This window comes from Oncorhynchus keta, chromosome 29, assembly GCF_023373465.1.
Source record: "Oncorhynchus keta strain PuntledgeMale-10-30-2019 chromosome 29, Oket_V2, whole genome shotgun sequence".
Lineage (NCBI taxonomy): Eukaryota > Metazoa > Chordata > Actinopteri > Salmoniformes > Salmonidae > Oncorhynchus > Oncorhynchus keta.
Genome location: NC_068449.1, coordinates 23084222 through 23111774, shown reverse-complemented (window position 1 = coordinate 23111774; position 27553 = coordinate 23084222). Strand labels below are relative to the sequence as shown.

At 41.0% G+C, this 27553-nt stretch overlaps 1 protein-coding gene across 2 annotated transcripts in view; it reads right to left on the bottom strand.

Annotated features, from left to right (window-relative positions):
- LOC118362041 (solute carrier family 35 member F4-like) overlaps positions 1–24827 on the bottom strand; it is a 31481-nt gene extending 6654 nt beyond the window's left edge. Inside the window, exon 1 of one of the 2 annotated variants that reach the window (XM_035742249.2) lies at positions 24383–24827. In XM_035742249.2, coding sequence (XP_035598142.1) covers positions 24383–24608 — 226 coding nt within the window. In that variant the 5' untranslated portion in view covers positions 24609–24827. Of the gene's footprint in view, positions 1–13009; positions 13463–24382 lie in introns of those variants that run through there. The other variant, XM_035742250.2, reaches the window with a different exon arrangement.
- Between the last annotated feature and the right edge of the window lie 2726 nt (positions 24828–27553).

Below are 27553 nucleotides of genomic sequence, written 5' to 3'. Positions count from 1 at the left end.
TGAGTACAATCAGTGCCTCAAAGTTATCCAATAAACCCCCTAACGTGCACCACTAGGTATCGACCCCCTGCTCCCAGAGAGAAACCAAACTATTGGTTCAGAGCAGTCCACCCCCCAAAAAAAAAAACATCTAATCAAAACTATAAAAGTGGCACTAAGATTCATACCTTGACTTTTCCCCCTCGGTTCTCTAAAACAGAAAGCAGAGTATAATGGAATATGTATGAGATAGAACTCTTTCAAATCCATTTGATTGAAAGAGAACAAGGGTAACATTAATTGCTGGCTTAAAATGTCATAGATGCTTAAGAGTGTGTGTGCTGGGTTCTGTAAAACTTGAACGTCTTAGAAGTAAGAGAAAAGACTTCAGCAGCACATCCAGAATGATAATATCCTTGAAACCCAAGACACTTCATGCTCTCTGACCCAAACTTATAATAATGCTGCTATTCAGTACCCACGCTAAGGTGTTGGCAGAAACTTCATGATGACAAACCTAACAGTAACAGCATTGAAAAGCATTCATACACCTACAGTTCCTACATAATATTAGGTGAGCATTGCATCTCTCCGAAAAGTACCTTTCCATAGGAATGAAAAGATAATGCTGGCCAAACACACATTATGAAGACAGACAGTGCATGAGAATCAGTTCCACACATTATGAAGACAGACAGTGCATGATAATCAGTTCCACACATTATGAAGACAGACAGTGCATGATAATCAGTTCCACACATTATGAAGACAGACATTGCATGATAATCAGTTCCACACATTATGAAGACAGACAGTGCATGATAATCAGTTCCACACATTATGAAGACAGACAGTGCATGATAATCAGTTCCACACATTATGAAGACAGACAGTGCATGATAATCAGTTCCACACAATATGAAGACAGACAGTGCATGAGAATCAGTTCCACACATTATGAAGACAGACAGTGAATGATAATCAGTTCCACACATTATGAAGACAGACAGTGCATGATAATCAGTTCCACACATTATGAAGACAGACAGTGAATGATAATCAGTTCCACACATTATGAAGACAGACAGTGAATGATAATCAGTTCCACACATTATGAAGACAGACAGTGCATGAGACTCAGTTCCACACATTATGAAGACAGACAGTGCATGATAATCAGTTCCACACATTATAAAGACAGACAGTGCATGAGAATCAGTTCCACACAATATGAAGACTGACAGTGCATGATAATCAGTTCCACACATTATGAAGACAGACAGTGCATGATAATCAGTTCCACACATTATGAAGACAGACAGTGAATGATAATCAGTTCCACACATTATGAAGACAGACAGTGCATGAGACTCAGTTCCACACATTATGAAGACAGACAGTGCATGATAATCAGTTCCACACATTATAAAGACAGACAGTGCATGAGAATCAGTTCCACACAATATGAAGACAGACAGAGCATGAGAATCAGTTCCACACATTATGAAGACAGACAGTGTATGATAATCAGTTCCACACATTATGAAGACAGACAGTGAATGATAATCAGTTCCACACAATATGAAGACAGACAGTGCATGAGACTCAGTTCCACACATTATGAAGACAGACAGTGCATGAGACTCAGTTCCACACATTATGAAGACAGACAGTGCATGATAATCAGTTCCACACAGTATGAAGACAGACAGTGCATGATAATCAGTTCCACACATTATGAAGACAGACAGTGCATGATAATCAGTTCCACACAGTATGAAGACAGACAGTGCATGATAATCAGTTCCACACAGTATGAAGACAGACAGTGCATGATAATCAGTTCCACACATTATGAAGACAGACAGTGCATGATAATCAGTTCCACACAATATGAAGACAGACAGTGCATGAGACTCAGTTCCACACATTATGAAGACAGACAGTGCATGATAATCAGTTCCACACAGTATGAAGACAGACAGTGCATGATAATCAGTTCCACACATTATGAAGACAGACAGTGCATGATAATCAGTTCCACACAGTATGAAGACAGACAGTGCATGATAATCAGTTCCACACATTATGAAGACAGACAGTGCATGATAATCAGTTCCACACAGTATGAAGACAGACAGTGCATGAGAATCAGTTCCACACAATATGATGACAGACAGTGCATGATAATCAGTTCCACACATTATGAAGACAGACAGTGCATGAAACTCAGTTCCACACATTATGAAGACAGACAGTGCATGATAATCAGTTCCACACAATATGAAGACAGACAGTGCATGATAATCAGTTCCACACAATATGAAGACAGACAGTGCATGATAATCAGTTCCACACATTATGAAGACAGACAGTGCATGATAATCAGTTCCACACAATATGAAGACAGACAGTGCATGATAATCAGTTCCACACAATATGAAGACAGACAGTGCATGATAATCAGTTCCACACAATATGAAGACAGACAGTGCATGATAATCAGTTCCACACATTATGAAGACAGACAGTGCATGATAATCAGTTCCACACATTATGAAGACAGACAGTGCATGATACTCAGTTCCACACATTATGAAGACAGACAGTGCATGATAATCAGTTCCACACATTATGAAGACAGACAGTGCATGATAATCAGTTCCACACATTATGAAGACAGACAGTGCATGAGAATCAGTTCCACACATTATAAGACAGACAGTGAAGACAGACAGTGTATGATAATCAGTTCCACACATTATGAAGACAGACAGTGAATGATAATCAGTTCCACACAGTGCATGAGACTCATGAAGACAGACAGTGCATGAGACTCAGTTCCACACATTATGAAGACAGACAGTGCATGATAATCAGTTCCACACATTATGAAGACAGACAGTGCATGATAATCAGTTCCACACAGTATGAAGACAGACAGTGCATGATAATCAGTTCCACACATTATGAAGACAGACAGTGCATGATAATCAGTTCCACACAGTATGAAGACAGACAGATAATCAGTTCCACACAGTATGAAGACAGACAGTGATGATAATCAGTTCCACACATTATGAAGACAGACAGTGCATGATAATCAGTTCCACACATTATGAAGACAGACAGTGCATGATAATCAGTTCCACACATTATGAAGACAGACAGTGCATGAGAATCAGTTCCACACATTATGAAGACAGACAGTGCATGATAATCAGTTCCACAGAAGACAGACAGTGCATGATAATCAGTTCCACACATTATGAAGACAGACAGTGCATGATAATCAGTTCCACACAGTATGAAGACAGACAGTGCATGATAATCAGTTCCACACATTATGAAGACAGACAGTGCATGATAATCAGTTCCACACAGTATGAAGACAGACAGTGCATGAGAATCAGTTCCACACAATATGAAGACAGACAGTGCATGATAATCAGTTCCACACATTATGAAGACAGACAGTGCATGAAACTCAGTTCCACACATTATGAAGACAGACAGTGCATGATAATCAGTTCCACACAATATGAAGACAGACAGTGCATGATAATCAGTTCCACACAATATGAAGACAGACAGTGCATGATAATCAGTTCCACACATTATGAAGACAGACAGTGCATGATAATCAGTTCCACACAATATGAAGACAGACAGTGCATGATAATCAGTTCCACACAATATGAAGACAGACAGTGCATGATAATCAGTTCCACACAATATGAAGACAGACAGTGCATGATAATCAGTTCCACACATTATGAAGACAGACAGTGAATGATAATCAGTTCCACACATTATGAAGACAGACAGTGCATGAGACTCAGTTCCACACATTATGAAGACAGACAGTGCATGATAATCAGTTCCACACATTATGAAGACAGACAGTGCATGATAATCAGTTCCACACATTATGAAGACAGACAGTGCATGAGAATCAGTTCCACACAATATGAAGACAGACAGTGCATGAGAATCAGTTCCACACATTATGAAGACAGACAGTGCATGAGAATCAGTTCCACACATTATGAAGACAGACAGTGCATGAGACTCAGTTCCACACATTATGAAGACAGACAGTGCATGATAATCAGTTCCACACAATATGAAGACAGACAGTGCATGATAATCAGTTCCACACAATATGAAGACAGACAGTGAATGATAATCAGTTCCACACATTATGAAGACAGACAGTGCATGATAATCAGTTCCACACATTATGAAGACAGACAGTGAATGATAATCAGTTCCACACATTATGAAGACAGACAGTGCATGAGAATCAGTTCCACACATTATGAAGACAGACAGTGCATGATAATCAGTTCCACACATTATGAAGACAGACAGTGCATGAGAATCAGTTCCACACATTATGAAGACAGACAGTGCATGAGAATCAGTTCCACACATTATGAAGACAGACAGTGCATGAGACTCAGTTCCACACATTATGAAGACAGACAGTGCATGAGAATCAGTTCCACACAATATGAAGACAGACAGTGCATGAGAATCAGTTCCACACATTATGAAGACAGACAGTGCATGAGAATCAGTTCCACACATTATGAAGACAGACAGTGCATGATAATCAGTTCCACACATTATGAAGACAGACAGTGTATGAGAATCAGTTCCACACATTATGAAGACAGACAGTGCATGAGAATCAGTTCCACACATTATGAAGACAGACAGTGCATGATAATCAGTTCCACACATTATGAAGACAGACAGTGTATGAGAATCAGTTCCACACATTATGAAGACAGACAGTGTATGATAATCAGTTCCACACAATATGAAGACAGACAGTGCATGATAATCAGTTCCACACAATATGAAGACAGACAGTGCATGATAATCAGTTCCACACAATATGAAGACAGACAGTGCATGATAATCAGTTCCACACATTATGAAGACAGACAGTGCATGAGAATCAGTTCCACACAATATGAAGACAGACAGTGCATGAGAATCAGTTCCACACATTATGAAGACAGACAGTGCATGAGAATCAGTTCCACACATTATGAAGACAGACAGTGCATGAGAATCAGTTCCACACATTATGAAGACAGACAGTGCATGATAATCAGTTCCACACATTATGAAGACAGACAGTGTATGAGAATCAGTTCCACACATTATGAAGACAGACAGTGTATGATAATCAGTTCCACACAATATGAAGACAGACAGTGCATGATAATCAGTTCCACACAATATGAAGACAGACAGTGCATGATAATCAGTTCCACACTTTATGAAGACAGACAGTGCATGAGACTCAGTTCCACACATTATGAAGACAGACAGTGCATGATAATCAGTTCCACACATTATGAAGACAGACAGTGCATGAGAATCAGTTCCACACAATATGAAGACAGACAGTGCATGAGAATCAGTTCCACACATTATGAAGACAGACAGTGCATGAGAATCAGTTCCACACATTATGAAGACAGACAGTGCATGAGAATCAGTTCCACACATTATGAAGACAGACAGTGCATGAGAATCAGTTCCACACAATATGAAGACAGACAGTGCATGAGAATCAGTTCCACACATTATGAAGACAGACAGTGCATGAGAATCAGTTCCACACATTATGAAGACAGACAGTGCATGATAATCAGTTCCACACATTATGAAGACAGACAGTGTATGAGAATCAGTTCCACACATTATGAAGACAGACAGTGCATGAGAATCAGTTCCACACATTATGAAGACAGACAGTGCATGATAATCAGTTCCACACATTATGAAGACAGACAGTGTATGAGAATCAGTTCCACACATTATGAAGACAGACAGTGTATGATAATCAGTTCCACACAATATGAAGACAGACAGTGCATGATAATTAGTTCCACACAATATGAAGACAGACAGTGCATGATAATCAGTTCCACACAATATGAAGACAGACAGTGCATGATAATCAGTTCCACACTTTATGAAGACAGACAGTGCATGATGTTCCACACAATATGAAGACAGACAGTCAGTTCCACACATTATGAAGACAGACAGTGCATGAGAATCAGTTCCACACATTATGAAGACAGACAGTGCATGAGAATCAGTTCCACACATTATGAAGACAGACAGTGCATGAGAATCAGTTCCACACATTATGAAGACAGACAGTGCATGATAATCAGTTCCACACATTATGAAGACAGACAGTGTATGAGAATCAGTTCCACACATTATGAAGACAGACAGTGTATGATAATCAGTTCCACACAATATGAAGACAGACAGTGCATGATAATTAGTTCCACACAATATGAAGACAGACAGTGCATGATAATCAGTTCCACACAATATGAAGACAGACAGTGCATGAGAATCAGTTCCACACATTATGAAGACAGACAGTGCATGATAATCAGTTCCACACATTATGAAGACAGACAGTGCATGAGAATCAGTTCCACACAATATGAAGACAGACAGTGCATGAGAATCAGTTCCACACATTATGAAGACAGACAGTGCATGAGAATCAGTTCCACACATTATGAAGACAGACAGTGCATGATAATCAGTTCCACACATTATGAAGACAGACAGTGCATGAGAATCAGTTCCACACATTATGAAGACAGACAGTGCATGAGAATCAGTTCCACACATTATGAAGACAGACAGTGTATGATAATCAGTTCCACACAATATGAAGACAGACAGTGCATGATAATCAGTTCCACACAATATGAAGACAGACAGTGCATGATAATCAGTTCCACACATTATGAAGACAGACAGTGCATGATAATCAGTTCCACACAATATGAAGACAGACAGTGCATGATAATCAGTTCCACACTTTATGAAGACAGACAGTGCATGAGACTCAGTTCCACACATTATGAAGACAGACAGTGCATGATAATCAGTTCCACACATTATGAAGACAGACAGTGCATGATAATCAGTTCCACACAATATGAAGACAGACAGTGCATGATAATCAGTTCCACACAATATGAAGACAGACAGTGCATGATAATCAGTTCCACACATTATGAAGACAGACAGTGCATGATAATCAGTTCCACACAATATGAAGACAGACAGTGCATGATAATCAGTTCCACACATTATGAAGACAGACAGTGCATGATAATCAGTTCCACACAATATGAAGACAGACAGTGCATGATAATCAGTTCCACACATTATGAAGACAGACAGTGCATGATAATCAGTTCCACACAATATGAAGACAGACAGTGCATGATAATCAGTTCCACACATTATGAAGACAGACAGTGCATGATAATCAGTTCCACACAATATGAAGACAGACAGTGCATGATAATCAGTTCCACACATTATGAAGACAGACAGTGCATGATAATCAGTTCCACACAATATGAAGACAGACAGTGCATGATAATCAGTTCCACACATTATGAAGACAGACAGTGCATGATAATCAGTACCACACAATATGAAGACAGACAGTGCATGATAATCAGTTCCACACATTATGAAGACAGACAGTGCATGATAATCAGTTCCACACAATATGAAGACAGACAGTGCATGAGAATCAGTTCCACACATTATGAAGACAGACAGTGCATGATAATCAGTTCCACACAATATGAAGACAGACAGTGCATGAGAATCAGTTCCACACATTATGAAGACAGACAGTGCATGATAATCAGTTCCACACATTATGAAGACAGACAGTGCATGATAATCAGTTCCACACAATATGAAGACAGACAGTGCATGATAATCAGTTCCACACAATATGAAGACAGACAGTGCATGAGAATCAGTTCCACACATTATGAAGACAGACAGTGCATGAGAATCAGTTCCACACATTATGAAGACAGACAGTGCATGATAATCAGTTCCACACATTATGAAGACAGACAGTGCATGAGAATCAGTTCCACACATTATGAAGACAGACAGTGCATGAGAATCAGTTCCACACATTATGAAGACAGACAGTGCATGAGACTCAGTTCCACACATTATGAAGACAGACAGTGCATGATAATCAGTTCCACACAATATGAAGACAGACAGTGCATGAGAATCAGTTCCACACATTATGAAGACAGACAGTGCATGATAATCAGTTCCACACATTATGAAGACAGACAGTGCATGAGAATCAGTTCCACACATTATGAAGACAGACAGTGCATGAGAATCAGTTCCACACATTATGAAGACAGACAGTGCATGATAATCAGTTCCACACATTATGAAGACAGACAGTGCATGAGAATCAGTTCCACACATTATGAAGACAGACAGTGTATGATAATCAGTTCCACACAATATGAAGACAGACAGTGCATGATAATCAGTTCCACACTTTATGAAGACAGACAGTGCATGAGACTCAGTTCCACACATTATGAAGACAGACAGTGCATGATAATCAGTTCCACACATTATGAAGACAGACAGTGCATGAGAATCAGTTCCACACAATATGAAGACAGACAGTGCATGAGAATCAGTTCCACACATTATGAAGACAGACAGTGCATGAGAATCAGTTCCACACATTATGAAGACAGACAGTGCATGAGAATCAGTTCCACACATTATGAAGACAGACAGTGCATGATAATCAGTTCCACACATTATGAAGACAGACAGTGTATGAGAATCAGTTCCACACATTATGAAGACAGACAGTGTATGATAATCAGTTCCACACAATATGAAGACAGACAGTGCATGATAATCAGTTCCACACTTTAAGACAGACAGTGAAGTTTATGAAGACAGACAGTGCATGAGACTCAGTTCCACACATTATGAAGACAGACAGTGCATGATAATCAGTTCCACACATTATGAAGACAGACAGTGCATGAGAATCAGTTCCACACAATATGAAGACAGACAGTGCATGAGAATCAGTTCCACACATTATGAAGACAGACAGTGCATGATAATCAGTTCCACACATTATGAAGACAGACAGTGCATGATAATCAGTTCCACACATTATAAGACAGACAGTGCATGAGAATTTCCACACATTATGAAGACAGACAGTGCATGAGAATCAGTTCCACACATTATGAAGACAGACAGTGTATGATAATCAGTTCCACACATTATGAAGACAGACAGTGCATGATAATCAGTTCCACACAATATGAAGACAGACAGTGCATGATAATCAGTTCCACACTTTATGAAGACAGACAGTGCATGAGACTCAGTTCCACACATTATGAAGACAGACAGTGCATGATAATCAGTTCCACACATTATGAAGACAGACAGTGCATGATAATCAGTTCCACACAATATGAAGACAGACAGTGCATGATAATCAGTTCCACACATTATGAAGACAGACAGTGCATGATAATCAGTTCCACACATTATGAAGACAGACAGTGCATGATAATCAGTTCCACACATTATGAAGACAGACAGTGCATGATAATCAGTTCCACACAATATGAAGACAGACAGTGCATGATAATCAGTTCCACACATTATGAAGACAGACAGTGCATGATAATCAGTTCCACACAATATGAAGACAGACAGTGCATGATAATCAGTTCCACACATTATGAAGACAGACAGTGCATGATAATCAGTTCCACACAATTATGAAGACAGACAGTGCATGAGAATCAGTTCCACACATTATGAAGACAGACAGTGCATGATAATCAGTTCCACACATTATGAAGACAGACAGTGCATGATAATCAGTTCCACACATTATGAAGACAGACAGTGCATGATAATCAGTTCCACACAATATGAAGACAGACAGTGCATGATAATCAGTTCCACACATTATGAAGACAGACAGTGCATGATAATCAGTTCCACACAATATGAAGACAGACAGTGCATGAGAATCAGTTCCACACATTATGAAGACAGACAGTGCATGATAATCAGTTCCACACAATATGAAGACAGACAGTGCATGAGAATCAGTTCCACACATTATGAAGACAGACAGTGCATGATAATCAGTTCCACACATTATGAAGACAGACAGTGCATGATAATCAGTTCCACACATTATGAAGACAGACAGTGCATGATAATCAGTTCCACACAATATGAAGACAGACAGTGCATGAGAATCAGTTCCACACATTATGAAGACAGACAGTGCATGATAATCAGTTCCACACAATATGAAGACAGACAGTGCATGAGAATCAGTTCCACACATTATGAAGACAGACAGTGCATGATAATCAGTTCCACACAATATGAAGACAGACAGTGCATGAGAATCAGTTCCACACATTATGAAGACAGACAGTGCATGATAATCAGTTCCACACATTATGAAGACAGACAGTGCATGAGAATCAGTTCCACACATTATGAAGACAGACAGTGAATGATAATCAGTTCCACACATTATGAAGACAGACAGTGAATGATAATCAGTTCCAGTCTATGTTGTTTGACTTATTTATTCAAAAGGTTTTTGATAGGGAAACTGTATCTCTGTCACACTGAGGTTACTGTGACAACTTAGACTGGCAAATTGGCTTGGGATCTTAGGCGTACAGTGCAGAGATTTGTATTGGATGCAAATGTCATCTCCAATACATCCATGAAATGCAAAACTTTAAAAAAAAACTTTTAAAAAAGAAATGAGTATGCCTTAAAACTAAAGATTGATGACGTGTTTTATCGCACTTTTTCCCAGATGGGGACAGACAGACAGACCTTAAGTGGAGACAGGGAGACAATCAAGAATTGCATGGTTTAAAAGCAGAAGTAACATCATAGGATGTAGATATTGTACGTTAAGCTGCATTGTCTTGTCCTCTTCCCATTGACCATTCAAAGACCATGCCCATACTGAGAGGACATAATTCACTGTACAGTACTGTAGTGGGTGCTGGGTGCAGAGAGTGACAAATTGTAGGCTTGTTAGCATCCTGTTTCCCCAGGCAAAAGCACCACGCTCTGATCCATTGCCAGGATGTGGATATTAAAACAAAACTATCATTCCACATTCCACCTCATTAATACTGAATTATTCGCTACATTTGAGCTCCTGTAACAAACTGCAATATTTCCTGCTGATGGTGCTATAAAACTTTATCCTACAATACAGTATGGCACAGCAAATAATAGCATAACAAAAACTAAGGTATCTCACACACTGTAGTTCGGACATCTGAGAGCATCATATGGCTGAGGTCTTGCAAAGGACAGGAATATCTCTAAGCACTGCTGCTTAGTAGGCCTTTACCTAGTAGCTACCTATATACAGCTAGTTACCTGTACTGTATTAAGCCCCAAGCTATGATTTGAGTTGACTCATAAGAAAAAGTGTGAAATACAAACTCCCATTAGGAGAAGATATACAGGATATGCTGACAACGTGACGCAGTGCCCCTGCGCGGACCTCACATTCCAATCCATGACAGAGGAAGGATGGTGGAGACAAGTGATGGATAAACCAGTGCTGAATATAATAAATGACTAGTAGTTCACATTAATGTTCCTACATGGCCTGCAGGGGTATACAGAGGTCAGGCAATGCATCTAGTCCATACCAGGTGAGAATAAAATACATGGTTTAATTGAGGATTAATATTAAAGGCAATGCATCTAGTCCATACCAGGTGAGAATAAAATACATGGTTTAATTGAGGATTAATATTAAAGGCAATGCATCTAGTCCATACCAGGTGAGAATAAAATACATGGTTTAATTGAGGATTAATATTAAAGGCAATGCATCTAGTCCATACCAGGTGAGAATAAAATACATGGTTTAATTGAGGATTAATATTAAAGGCAATGCATCTAGTCCATACCAGGTGAGAATAAAATACATGGTTTAATTGAGGATTAATATTAAAGGCAATGCATCTAGTCCATACCAGGTGAGAATAAAATACATGGTTTAATTGAGGATTAATATTAAAGGCATTGCATCTAGTCCATACCAGGTGAGAATAAAATACATGGTTTAATTGAGGATTAATATTAAGTGTATATTTTGTTCATCTCTGCAAAATAGATAGAAAGACAATGGATATAGACCTTAAGCCCTTAGAGACGGGACGGTGTATGGCTGTGGAGAGAACTGTACCATTTAAAGGACTTGGTACCCATGTCCCTCTCAAAACGAATCACATGCAAGACAAGTAAGTGAGACGGAACAGATGTGAGAACAGCCAAACCATCAGCCTGTTTGCTCATGGAAACATCAGCAGTAAGGCACAAAGTACAACTTGAACACAACTAAACATATGCTGTGATCTAAGATTCCCTGTTGATAAATTCTGTATCCCCTCTCAAAGAACGGTGAAGAGCAAAGGCATGAATGTTTCTCATAGTTATGGAATACAGTCATTCAAGTGAAAGTATTTAAATAATCATAACAGTAGATTTGTAATATAAGCATTAATCTGAGTGTGTATAATCTTGAATAATCACAAGATAATGAAGAACATTTTAGACTACTTGATAACTATATTTTCAAGCCCTTGTGACATTTCATAGACTTAATGAGGAGCCCAGTATACACTATTCTGTAGAGGGTACATAATGTGCTCTTTACATAATCCTAGAAAGCCCAGAGCATAAAATTATACTAAGACTGGACACATCCAAATTTGTTTTAGCTACCTTAACTATCTATTTCTTTCTCAACCTCATATTCTGCCCTTTGGGGTTGATTTTAATGAACAATGTAATGACCACATTACACCAAGGCCTATAAACAGGCATTAATATGGGAAAACAGCAAACCTGCCATAGCTGTTTAGCCATAGGCATTAACAATGCACAAAGATATGGTAATCTCTCCACTCATATCCCTGCTCTTATAGAAGAGTTTCCAATGCTGCCCATCTTAGACACACAGATACGCACACATACGCAAAACACACAAACGTACACACACGTCCCAGACATGGCGCCTAGGGCCAGACTCCATCCCTACTCCCCACGTCCCCTACACCCAGTCTGGAGTCTTTACCTTCGGAGATGGGGCAGGAGAGGACCTGGGAGCTGTAGGAGCTGAGAGGAGCCACTCTGGCCGAGTGCTTCTTCATCCTCCACTAGAGGCAGAGCCAACAGTCCCTCCCTGGGATGTGTGTGTGTTGTCTGTCTGCCTGCCTGGACTGCTGCTACACTCAGCAGCTCCTCCTGCAATCCCTCTGCATTCCCAGGCTCCTGGCTCCTCCACAGGCGGCTTGCTATAGCTCTCTATCAGTCTCTTCTATCTAAATGTCTATTGATGTTTATATCTCCTTCTTTATTTATTTCTCCCTCGTTCACAATCAGTTGAGCTAACTCCCTCACTGTCTCTTACTCAGATGCTGTCTCTTGTTCTCTCTGGACAGTGCTGGAGCTCAGTAGAAGTGCTGTGGAGTGGAGACTACTGTTGCACGGTCATGCACTGTCTCCAAGGGAGACTGAGATTCAAGTGTGTGGCACCGCGCAATCACTCCCTTCATCGCTTTCCTTTCGTTCTCCCTCCTCCTCCCTTGCATTCCCCTCCTCTTCGTTTGATCCGCAAATCAGCTGCTTTGTTTGGAAGGTAACCAAGCAGCCCCAGCTAATTATGCTGTGTTAGCTGCTGTCCCCTCGCTCTCTCTCTCTCTCTCTCTCTCTCTCTCTCTCTCTCTCTCTCTCTCCTCTGCTGGCACTTCACTACTCATTCAGTCTTATATTATTTATAGTGGCCCTGTCCTGTTGTCTGTGCCATTGCAACACAAATTAATTGAACTGAGACAGGGAAGGGACTTACCTAAGTCCCACACCACCCCTAACTCCCCATTACACCTCACGACACGGAGTCCTAATGCAGTAGGAGCTCACAGAGTCTGGATGAGAAAGAGAATCAAGCCTGGCTGCACATGCTCTCTCCAACACCCACACATCCAGCCCACTTCGTGGTGCTCTGTCATGCCAGCAGAAAGGGGGCTGGAGAGAGCATGGACCAGACACATCAAATGTAGAGTTGACATTGGAAGTTTACATACACCTTAGGCAAATACATTTAAACTCCATTTGTCACAATTCCTGACATTTAATCCTAGTAAAAAATTCCCTGTCTTATAGGTCAGTTAGGATCATCACTTTATTTTAAGAATGTGAAATGTCAGAATAATAGTAGAGAATGATTTATTTCAGCTTTTATTTCTTTCATCACATTCCCAGTGGGTCAGAAGTTTACATACACTCAATTAGTATTTAGTAGCATTGCCTTTAAATTGTTTAACTTGGGTCAAACGTTTCGGGTATTCTTCCACAAGCTTCCCACATTAAGTTGGGTGAATTTTGGCCTATTCCTCCTGACAGAGCTGGTGTAACTGAGTCAGGTTTGTAGGCCTCCTTGCTTTGAGTCCAAGATTTACCTTCCTGACTGATGTCTTGAGATGCTGCGTCAATATATCCACATAATTTTCCTTCCTCATGAAGCCATCTATTTTGTGAAGTGAACCAGCCCCTCCTGCAGCAAAGCACCCCCACAACATGATGCTGCCACCCCCGCGCTTCACGGTTGGGATGGTGTTCTTCGGCTTGCAAGCCTCTCCCTTTTTCCTCCAAACATAACGATGGTCATTATGGCCAAACAGTTATATTTTTGTTTCATCAGACCAGTGGACATTTCTCCAAAAGGTACGATCTTTGTCCCCATGTGCAGTTGCCAACCGTAGTCTGGCTTTTTATGGTGGTTTTGGAGCAGTGCCATATCCCTTGCTGAGCGGCCTTTCAGGTTATGTCGATATAGGACTAGTTTTACTGTGGATATAGATACTTTTGTACCTGTTTTCTCCATCATTTTCACAAGGTCCTTTGTGGTCATTCTTGGATTGATTTGCACTTTTCGCACCAAAATACATTAATCTCTAGGAGCCTGAACACGTCTCCTTCCTGAGCAGTATGATGGCTGCGTGGTCCCATAGTGTTTATACTTGCGTACTATTGTTTGTAGAGATGAGCGTGCTACCTTCAGGCGATTGGAAATTGCTCCCAAGGATGAACAAAACTTGTGGAGGCCTAGAATTGTTTTTCTGAGGTCTTGGCTGATTTCTTTTGATTTTCCCATGATGTCAGCAAAGAGGCCCCAGCAGAGGGGTGAGCTCAGGGCATAACCAGCTAGCACATTGTGTCCCTTGGGAACGTAAGTTTTAGGTTTTTATTATGCATGCATAGATGTTCATTTTGTCTATTCAAACAGACCCCATTTCAAAAGAAACAAGCACTCATTAAGATCAGGTGTGGCCAATTAGTGGGGGCTGCCAACACACCTGAACACACTTAAAAAGATAGAGGATAGAGAGAGTTTTCCCGAAAACGGAATGTACATGTTTTCTGAACATGTACATCACATTTAACGTGACTTTAAATATAACCATGAGGAAACCTGTAGGAAACTTTATCCTTGAAGTACTGAAATTCCCACAGAAGAAAGCTGTTTCTTAACATTCTCTGAACTATTTGAGAACATTCCCAATGTCAAACCAGTGAGGTAATGTTCCTAGAACATTACTAAAATTGAAAGCAAATGTAACCATGTTGAACTGTTAGGCATAATACAAAGAAAATAATGCTTTTTTGTCAAGTTCCTTAAATGTGCTGAAAATGCTCCAAAGCCAAGCAACTATGAAGCACCATTCTCAGAAAGTTGTGGGAAGGTTGTATGTAAAATAACCATAGGACAACCACGCTCTCACCAAACTCTAAGAAACATATGGTTCTCAGAACATTATGTGCTAGCTGGCCCATGGGAGTGTGGTCAAGAGTTCTCATCTCACAGTGCCCTCGCTCCCGGTCATCCTGCCTCTGTCTGCGGTTTTCACAATCAAAGGTTCTAATGGGCCTCGGCATCCTGTCAGCCTATAACATCAATAGCATACAACAGCATCAATGTGGTGAGACACAGAGCAGAGGTTCAGCTCCCTGTAATATAATCTTAGTATATCCCCCACCCTGCTTACTCTCACACCAGAAAAATGAATCTCAGGCAAGCCGGCCAGGGAACATAGCCGTGGGAAATAGGGGTGCTGAGGGAGATGCAGCATACATACATATTTTTTTCTCTCTCACAAAAGAAGCGCACTGGGCCTTTATTACTCCAGTATGAGTGGACCTAAACCAACAAATTCTATCAGCACCCCCCGCAAGGGAGTGACAGCAGTATTTCACCAGAGATATGAACAACAGTACAGTGAACCTGGGCTGCAGCACCGTCCTATTGGATAGCCCTGATTACAGTTAACAGGAAACCAGCTGTCACTGCCTTTTTGCAATCATGTGTACTCCAACCTCTCTCTGTCACTATATCGATGTCACTCAGACCCCCCTTCCCACTCTCCTGTCTCTCCTCTCCAATTCTCAGTCAGAATCCTGGCAAAGCTACAGAGCATGGCAGATCACAGTGCTTCACTGTTCCTCAAATTCTGAAAGTGAGTGGGGCAGGGCAAGGCAGTGGAGACTGTCTGGAGAGCTGGTTCTGGCTGCACCTTGTGCTTGTATGGTTCCCTTCCCTGAGGCAGGGGCTAGGAGGGGGAGAGGGGGCACTCAACTTAAAAATAGCCCTGCCTAACCACAGTGGAGACAGCAGCTAGACAGGGAGGGAGAAGAAAGGCAGCTAGTCAGCACATTTGGCCCAAGGATGCTAATCACTGAGAGCTTAGGGGATTGAAATAGGGCACGGATATTGACATAGAGCACGGATATTGACATAGAGCACGGATATTGACAGAGCATGGATAATGACATAGTGCCCTGATATTGACATAGGGCACAGTTAATGACATAGAGCATGGATATTGTATGGAGACCAAACTCAGGTACATCTAGATCATGAAAGGCTGAAAAGGTAATTATCCCCCTATCCCTCATTCCTAGTGCTGGGATGGGATGCCCATAAGGACTGGGACAAGCCCTCTCACTCTATGTCCCAATGACACACTTCATTGCCGACCTTCACCGACCTTCACTGCCGACCACACTTCACTGCCGACACTCCACCTCACTGCCGACCATCCATATCCCCCTAGCCTCTCATCACAACCCCAGAGACCCCTGACCAGAGTTTACCATAGACAACACAATGCTTGTGTTGCATCTTGGACCAGGGCACAGATTCTAAAATAAACAATGCACTCGTCCATAGCAACGGTGGTGCTCCGGTGTGCTCAGGCCTGAAACACTGACGCAGTCGCCTCATTCAGGCCCTTTGTCATTCAGATTAGCCCGTGTTCCTCTGCCACCGTACAGCCCTTTGCCTTTATGCATCTCTCTGTTAATCAGTACGTCTCAGAGATGAGCAGGAACAGGGAAAAAGGAGAGAGAGGTGAGAGAGGACAGACAGGAGAGAGAGGACAGAGAGCCACTGAAATAATGTATTAGAGTAGGCGGTAGTGAAATAGTATTCTGACTAACCCATATGATTATTACAAAGGATACATTCTGCATCTATATTTTTCTTAAGCATATTGAATTATTCCAAGGCTATACAAAATGGTGTGAAGTTGTGAAGTTAAGATTGATGATTAAAACCATTGCCCATGGTTATAATCAAAGATGACTCTAGTTTTAAGAGGGAGACATCTAGTGGGCATTAGAGAGAGTGGCAGAGTAGGAGCATCATTTGAGAACATTACCAACATTTTTGTGTATGATGTTAGCGTCTACTGTGTATAAATATAACTCTGGTCATCTAGAGCAACATATGCCATACATATACCCATGTTATGTGCATTCAGTGGATCCTCTAGGGTCACTGAGGCTGTGCAAGTCACTCTGCATGAGAACCATTGACAGAACCATTTACCTCATTTCTACCAGCATGTTAAATGTGCAACCAGAGGGGGGAAAAAAAACTCTAGACCAGCTTTACTCCACACACAGAGACACATACAAAGCTCTCCCTCGCCCTCCATTTGGCAAATCTGATCATAATTCTATCCTCCTGATTACTGCTTACAAGCTAAAATTAAAGCAGGAAGCACCAGTGACTCAGTCTATAAAAAGTGGTCAGATGAAGCAGATGCTAAACTACAGGATTGTTTTGCCAGCACAGACTGGAATATGTTCCGGGATTCTTCCGATGGCATTGAGGAATACACCACATCAGTCACTGGCTTCATTAATGAGTGCATCAATGACATAGTCCCCACAGTGACAGTATGCACATACCCCAACCAGAAGCCTTCGATTACAGGCAACATCCACACTTAGCTAAAGGGTAGAGCTGCCACCTTCCCGAAGCTTATAAGAAATCCCGCTATTCCCTCTGATAAACCATCAAACACGCAAAGCGTCAATACAGGACTAAGATTGAATCGTATCATTACCGGCTCCGACGCTCGTCTTATGTGGAAGGGCTTGCAAACTATGACAGACTACAAAGGGAAGCACAGCTGTGAGCTGCCCAGTGACACGAGCCTACCAGACAAGCTAAATTACTTGTATTCTCGCTTCGAGGTGGTAAGGGGCACCCCAACACAGGGGCACCTCAGGGGTGTGTGCTCAGTCACCTCCTGTACTCCCTGTTCACACATGACTGCATGGCCAGGCATCATTAAGTTTGCTGATGACACAACAGTGGTAGGCCTGATCAACGACAACGATGAGACACCCTATAGGGAGGGGGTCAGAGACCTGGCTGTGTGGTGCCAGGACAACAACTTCTACCTCAACGTGATCAAGAGAAAGGAGATTAGTGTGGACTACAGGAAAAGGAGGACCGAGCACGCCCCCATTCTCATCGACGGGGCTGCTGTGGAACAGGTTGAGAGCTTCAAGTTCCTTGGTGTCTATATCACCAACAAACTAACATGGTCCAAGCACACTTTTATTTATTTATTTATTTTGCACCCCATTATTTTTATTTCTACTTTGCACATTCTTCCACTGCAAATCTACCATTCCAGTGTTTTACTTGATATATTGTATTTACTTTGCCACCATGGCCTTTTTTTTGCCTTTACCTCCCTTATCTCACCTCATTTGCTCACATCGTATATAGACTTGTTTCTACTGTATTATTGACTGTATGTTTGTTTTACTCCATGTGTAACTCTGTGTCGTTGTATGTGTTGAACTGCTTTGCTTTATCTTGGCCAGGTGGCAATTGTAAATGAGAACTTGTTCTCAACTTGCCTACCTGTTAAATAAAGGTGAAATAAACACCCCCTCAGGACACTGAAAAGATTTGGAATGGGTCCTCAGATCCCCCAAACGTTCTACAGATGTACCATCGAGAACATTCTGACTGGTTGCATCACTGCCTAGTACGGCAACTGCAAGGCACTACAGAGGGTAGTATGTACGGCCCAGTACATCACTGGGGTCAAGCTTCCTGCCATCCAGGACCTCTATACCAGGTGGTGTCAGAGGAAGGCCCTAAGAATTGTCAAAAAGACTCCAGCCAACCCAGTCATAGACTGTTGTCTCTGCTACCGCATGGCAAGCGGTATTGGAGAGCAAAGTCTAGGTCCAAAGGCTTCTAAACAGCTTCTACCCCCAAGTCATAAGACTCCAGAACATCTAATCAAATGGCTACCGAGACTATTTGCAATGCCCCCCCCCTATTCTCTGTTTATCATCTATGCATAATCACTTTAACTGTACCTACATGTACATATTACCTCCATGACCTCGAATAACCAGTGGTCAAAGACCTGGTCACATTGACTCTGTACTGGTATCTGGTATGTAGCCTCGCTACTGTTATTTTACTGCTGCTTTTTCATTATTTATTACTTTTATTTCTTATTTTTTACCTATCTATTTTTTTTACTTAACATGTATATTTCTTAAAACTGCATGGTTGGTTAAGGGCTTGTAAGTAAGCATTTCACTGTAATCACCTTACAGTGAAATGCATGTTACAAATAAAATGTGATTTGACTAGATTTTTTTATATAATGGATTTCCGCATGGGTGTGATTTAAGGAGCTATCCATGTTGTCTTATACATGCTGGTAGTAATTAGGCTTAGTAGACCTCCAGTCACAGCTCCCCTTTTACCTGTTATCATTCCTTTGGAGGACAGAAGAAGACTTCATACTGAGGTTTAGATAGCCTAATAGACCACAAGAGGGCACTAGGAGACCAATGATGTATATAAACCTTGGATCGCTATGTATTGGCCAATGAGTGGCTTTGACGCCACCTGTCAGCCTATAGTTTCACTCCTCAGAAGAAGCAGTCCTCCATAGGAATTAATGTAAGGCTTTTAGTATTTAAATTAAATGGGACAAAAGGACATGTATTTAAATATTTTGCCCCCAGAACAGCCTCAATTCGTTGAGAGCATGGACTCTACAAGGTGTTGAAAGCGTTCCACAGGGATTCCAATGCTTCCCACAGTTGTGTCAAGTTGGCTGGATGTCCTTTGGGTGGTGGACCATTCTTGATACACATAGGAACTGTTGAGAGTTAAAAACCCAGCAGTGTTGCAGTTCTTAACACAAACCGGTGAGCCTGGCACCTACTACCATACCCCGTTCAAAGGCACTTCAATGTTTTGTCTTCCCCATTCACCCTTTGAATGGCACACATACACAATCCATTTCTCAATTGTCTCAAGGCTTAAAAATGATTATTTAACCTGACTCCTCCCCTTCATTTACATTGATTGAAGTGGATTTAACAAGGGGCATCAATAAGGGATCATAGCTTTCACCTGGATTCACCTGGTCAGTCTATGTCATGGAAAGAGCAGTGTTTATAATGTTTTGTACACTCAGGTGTATATAAATCTCTCTCTGTTGGAGGGACTGGCTGTACTGAACAGGTACTATGCTGCTGTTTGGAGTGAGCTAAGGAACAGGCTGGCCAGCGGTGATAAGGGCAACACATGGTAACCACCACCTCTAACAGTCAACCCATTAGTGGAGTAGAGATCTAGTCTTAACAGATGGTTGCAGGTGCACATTCAAGGTGGTAAATAGCTGTGCATTTCTACCATCAGTTGAATATTCTGTGCCATACTGTTGCTAAAGTCTCAACAACACTGAGAATGAGATCAAACTCACTTTCAAGAATATTCAGTGTATGCCGAGTTACCTTTAATTACCTACCCTAAGCACCTAGATTCTTGTGTGATGTTAATTTGCCTCTCGTGTTTGTGTGTTTGCTACTTTGGCAAACACACAGGAGTCCTTAACCTATTTTGAATAAATATTTCCCCCATTACTCTGTACAGGTTTTTACCCATTCTCAAGAGAGCTACGGGCTAACAGTGCTCTCTATGGTGGTTCAAGAGAAAGCCCACATCAATTAGACACTAGTTAAAAATAGCACGCCGAAAGAGTGAGGCTTCAGTGGGAAAGTGATTGCAGACATAGGCCTACATGTCTGAGTGAAATCTTAAATGATTCAATTAAAACATGAATGTGATTGTCTGTGTGTCTGGGGAAACTTTTATAGCCATAGGTATCATAGTGTGTCTTGTCATACTAGTTTTCAAGGAGAGTTCAAATTCTAATGTCAATGTTAATGTGAGCTGCCTGCCTGGCTCGGTGCTGAGTGGCGTTGCCAGGGCCTGTCATTTCACTTCCTCTCGCCTCTGCCAGTCTGCCCAGTGGTGTGCCAGCCCAGCCAGTTCCTCTGGACCACTGAACAGGACATCTCAGCACTTCACAGGCACAATACTATACACCACAAATTATAATAAATGAAACTAATGTTTGTTCAAGGGACACTGATCTGCAACTTGGCTGAGCAGGGCCTATGAGGAGTCCCCAGAATTGATCCGAGGACTGGTGCTGGGGTAAGAGACGGGGAGATATATTTTGTACAATTTCAAAGCAACACTTCAACTTGAGTCAGTTTTATCACTTAATGTGAGCACTTGTGAGCACTTTCACTTAATGTGAGCAAAACATTTACATTTTTTGTCACATCACTACCTAACAAGTTATCACAAACACTGTGTGAACTTTATTCAAGACCCTCTCTGAAAATGTAGTCCATGATCCTCCTTGGAGGCATATTTCAACTCACTGCAGATGGCAAAAATAGCAAAACGCCAACAGAAAATGGCAAAAAATAGAATTACCCAATGGCGTTGGCAAGATCAAACTAATGTTCTAGATCTGTGCTATTTTTGCTTCAACCCAACAGCAGTCTTCTTTTAAATGATATGCAACATTTCAAGAGACATTTCATTCTAATTTCAAAATCTAAACAAAAACCAACTCACAAATAAGTGTCAGGCAATCCTCAGACATCAACTTCATAGTGTGGAAATATATATAAAACATGGGAAAATCTCATATTTGGACTGCATTGAGCCTTTAACACCAGGAAAGAAAATAATAGCAATTCAGACATTCTCTTGCTCTGCTGAAAGTGATTTCCCCTTTTGCCTGGAAACCTGATTCATGACGCACTAGAACATTTCTCTATAATCACTTTGTGACATATGCTGATGTAAAAATGGCTTTATAGATACATTTGATTGAATTTGGTTGATGCACTAAAGCCTGGTGAAGACTTGTTATTCACCCAGAGTGATAATGTGTGTGACTGACTTCCATTGTTCTTTAGGTCTGAGTAACTTTGCAAGTAATTCATTTAGATGAGCTTTTATATAAAAGCTTGGAAATGCTACGAAGCTTGTCCGTGACAAGTCAAATTCAATTCAGTAAGGATATTTCAGTTCAGCTAGGGTATCTCTGAGTAAGAATCACAACAGGCTCATGGACACTGAATCAGTGATAGTCTTCCTTACATTTGTGGTCCTTCTGTAGCTCAGTTGGTAGAGCATGGCGCTTGTAACGCCAGGGTAGTGGGTTCGATCCCCGGGACCACCCATACGTAGAATGTATGCACACATGACTGTAAGTCGCTTTGGATAAAAGCGTCTGCTAAATGGCATATATTATTATTATTATATATTACATTTGCCCCACATACTGTATAGTAAAATGAAGGGCACAATTATAGCCTACAGGATTTCTGACCAGTATAGCATCTTACAGAATACTGGCCTTGATCTCATTAGATTTAGTTAAGTATATTAAATACATAATTTTCACTATAAACCAGTCAAATGCTCTGCTATGTTTCTTCTATACAGTACATTTTGATTTGATTTTGATAGTTATTGCTTAAATAGAGTTCCCCGGGAACAACCCGTATAATCAATCTCATTTCATCTCAACCCATGATTTCACCACAGCCATCATACATGTATTGCAAATCAAAATAAATCCAATCAATGGTAGCCCAGGCAGATCGCATTGCATTGTGTCAAGCAGCCCAATGATTATTATATCCAATGTATGCTGCAATGCATGTACAATGCACAGTGGTGGGATTCATTTTTGATCGTTGTGTTTCTGTCATTTCACAGACAGTAAAATATAAAGTCCTGCAGAATCAGAGTAATAGAAGCATGGGAGAGTTGCATGTGAGGAGGGTATTTGTCTACTGTCAAATATTGATGATTTTAATAGCTGCAAAACTATTAACATGACCAGCAACAAACAATTCAATATGCATCTAACATCTAATAGAGTGTATGTATGTTGTCTCCTCCTCATTAGGATAGTTACATGATCATAAAAACACTACAGTTCAAATGATTTACAGTCATGGTAACAGGAACAATGGTTTGCATATATGTCATTTGCATAGATGTCATGTCACATTATGGTATTGCATCTGTCTGTCTGACTGCCTGCTTGTCTATCTGTGCCTGTCTGTCTGTGCCTGTCTGTCTGTGCCTGTCTGTCTGCGCCTGTCTGTCTGTGCCTGTCTGTCTGTGCCTGTCCATCTGGATGTCTACTGCTGTTCATTGTTTGTGTCTCAGACCAAAAGTCAATAAGGATGTGAAGAGGAACCTATTACTTCGTCTCCATAGCGGCAGCTGTTTCAGGCACATGTCACCTTAGAATGTGGTTCCATTACGGCTCATTCCACAAACAAATTGAATTGTAGGCTATACAGCACCAATTCCTCTAGCTCTCAGGTAGAGAATATTTTTTTTTTCAATTAAAAAGCACTCTTCTGACATTACACAATAATCAGTGATTGACAGAATTGGTTGAAAAAACCCAGTAGATATCAGTCGAATAAACAATAGAAAATCACATGCCCCAACAATCACTATATTTTGTGAGTGAATATCATGTTTAAGCCTATTCCTGCAACACCGTATAAATGGTTAACATTCATTTGATATGGGAAAGCAAAGCACCCCCCTCTGTAATATGCTGGTCACATACAATATAGGCTACTAGCCGTGCCATTGTCTCTACTTGGATGACGAGGAGCAATAGTGTGAAATTGACAAAGGCCTTCAGTTTTACGCTTACGATTAGTTGACTTCTACTTTATTAGTTGACTTATTTGGCTGTTTTCTATTTTCATGACTTACTTCTGTGACTGGAGTAGCCCGGATAATAGCCGTAATAACCAGTGATCCGCAGAATTCTATCCTCAATGTCTTGCACACCGTTGGCGGTCACTTTAGAGGTGGCGTCCGTGTCCTCATAGAGAAGGTGGGTTTCACCCGCTTTGCCTGATAGGTGCGCGTTCAAAGGTTCCAGCCGAAAGCAGGGCTGGTCTCCTCCACCTTCAGCACCCTCGGTACTGATCATCATAAATCCAAACGCGCAGTCAGAAGGGAATGTTTCGTGTGTTCCGCGCTCACCATGCGAAATATAGTATCAAAGGCATCAACTAACGTCTATGGAAGGGCATTCACATTGCACCACACTGTTCGCAAGGCGCGGAGGTTATTGAATTTGGGGAGCGTGACAGACATCGTATACCAGGGGGCGTGTCACTATCGCATCTAAATTCAGTTTTAGTAGTCTCGGGCCCAATTACTAATGGACCTAAACCTTAAACTTGGGGCCTATGCACTTGTGGAGATCTGAGAATGTATGACAGGTGCAATCAGGGGTGTCATGCACCTATTATTTTAGAGGGGGCACGAAGTACATGAGGATGGAGGGGAAACAGCTTTTTCCTGCAATCAAGAGCCATATAATCATAATGCCTAATTCTATGTATCTAAGCGTACCTCTTTACATGTTCAATTGTCATTATAATTAATGATGCACAATGATTCTTTAAAGGCCAGTGCAGTCAAAAATATGATTTTCTTTTATGTATACTTCCACACTATGAGGTTGGAATAATATTGTGAAAATTATAATGCACTATTACTGTAAGAGCTGTTTGAAATTTCAGCTTGTTTGGCTGGGCGAGGTTTTTGGATCTGGTGACATCACCAGGCAGTATAAGTTAATAGACCAATAACAAAGAACGTTTGCCTTTCCCTCTGCCAACAGGAGCTAGTTTTCAGGTTACAGATCCTCCCATTAGGCTCCTTCAATTGGTCCCCTCTCTCATACCACTTCCATACAGTCCTAGCAAAATTCTTGTTTTTAGAAATGGCATTTTTCTTAGAAGTTATTTGTTTCTTTTTGACCATTTGTATTGAAAACAATCACAGTAAGGTACTTAATTGTTACCCAGAAATGATTTGATATTGAGATGAAAACAGCTGCATCGGACCTTTAAGAACATTTATGCCTTAAAGGCCTGATTCCAACTTAGGAATTTACGCGTTACCAACGCACTTCTCAGTATTTGGTATTCAGACTTACCTTATTCAGTTGCTTAATGCACTCTGCAGGTGTGGCTACCTTTCCCGCTCTGAATATATTTAATTCAACTGCTGAAAACCCTCCCACTTGCTGGCCAACAGATTTCAATTAATTAATTTTTTATGTACATTTATCTTAAGCCATCCCTTTAAAGGTACTTAATTGAAATGATTTGATATTGAGATGGAAATGGCTGCATTGGACGTTTAAGAACTTTTAGGCTTTAGATGTTTAGTACAACTGCCACACTGGTACATATCATAACCCAAGAATTAAAGCATTTTTTTGTATTTTCTAAAGCCTAGCAACCTTGCCAGCATGCCAGCTAGGATAGTTAGACAAGCGACTTTAACTTGATAGCCTGAAATGGCTTGGTAGCTAGTTATGAGGTTGGGAGACTTGGGAACCTATCGAGCTGGCTAGCTAAAGCCAACTTAATTAAATTGCTAGGTGGCTAGTTTTATAGAGAAACAACAAAACATTTTTATTTTATTTATTCATCAAGAAGGAATCAATAGGCTACATAGATTGTTCAAATTAATTTACAAACAAGGCCTGCCCATCATCAGCAGCTAAAATAACATTAAACGCTTTGTGTCACTCGACACTCACAATACTGTTTTCACACACCAGAGTATCTAATGTCCTGCCTAGCATATCTTTGCTCCATGGTGCACCTTGGAAGGAACCACTAGTAGGGAGAATAGAGCAGGGGGGGTGGGGGGGGGTACTCTTTGCCTGGTCCAATCATTGTGCCACCTCCGCAAAATACCTCTTTTTATAAATAATTATAATCAAAAGGTGGCTTTAAAAAAGAAGTTAAGTAATTAATTTAACATTCGAAAATGTAATTAAAAAAAATATATATATATATACAGTATAAATATATATTTATTTAATTACCCCCCAAAATATGAGGGGGCACGTACCCCCTTATGGTATGAAACCTCTGGGTTCAATCGATATGGTAATAGCGCCACCTTGCCCCTTGATAGGCTTCGTGTAAGTTTCACCATATTGGTTATACCAATCAAATCATTTCAGATCTCCGCATAGGGCCGGACCCAGAACGGGGTCAATACGGACCACAGGTCTTTCTTTTGTTGAATTGGGGGAGCTAGGTCAGACTTTGACCACTGGTATCATATTAACACAAATAATACATTGCAACATGTGTAGAATTGCAGGAAATGAGCTTTAAAACAGAAACATTTCATCTCAGCTAAAAAGAGGGATGTGTAAAGTTTGGGATCGCATGGACTGAGAGCTGGGCGTTTATTACTGCTTCTCAAATAATACTTAAGTACCCCTGGCATAGGGTATAGTGGTTGATTTGGGATTGGCCCTCAGTATCTCTTTTACAATCGAAAGACAGTAGCCGGAAGTTTATTATACCAGAGTTTGATCAAGGACCTCAGCCACCCGAACCACGGCCTATTCACCCCGCTATCATCCTGAAGGTGAGGTCAGTACAGGTATATTAAAGCTAGGACCGAGAGATTGAAAAACAGCTTCTATCTCAAGGCCATCAGACTGTTAAATAGCCACCACTAGCCGGCATCCACCCATTACCCTGCCCTAAACTTTAGTCACTTTCACTAGCCGGTTACCACCCGGTTTCTCAACCCTGCACCTAAGAGGCTGCTGCCCTATATATATAGACATCGAACATTTGTCACGTCAACAGTGAAGAGGCGACACCGGGATGCTGGCCTTCTATGCAGAGTTGCAAAGACAAAGCCATATCTCCGACTGGCCAATAAAAAGAAAAGATTAAGATGGGCAAAAGAACACAGACACTGGACAGAGGAACTCTGCCTAGGAGACCAGCATCCTGGAGTCGCCTCTTCACTGTTGACGTTGAGACTGGTGTTTTGCAGGTACTATTTAATGAAGCTGCCAGTTGAGGACTTGTGAGGCGTCTGTTTCTC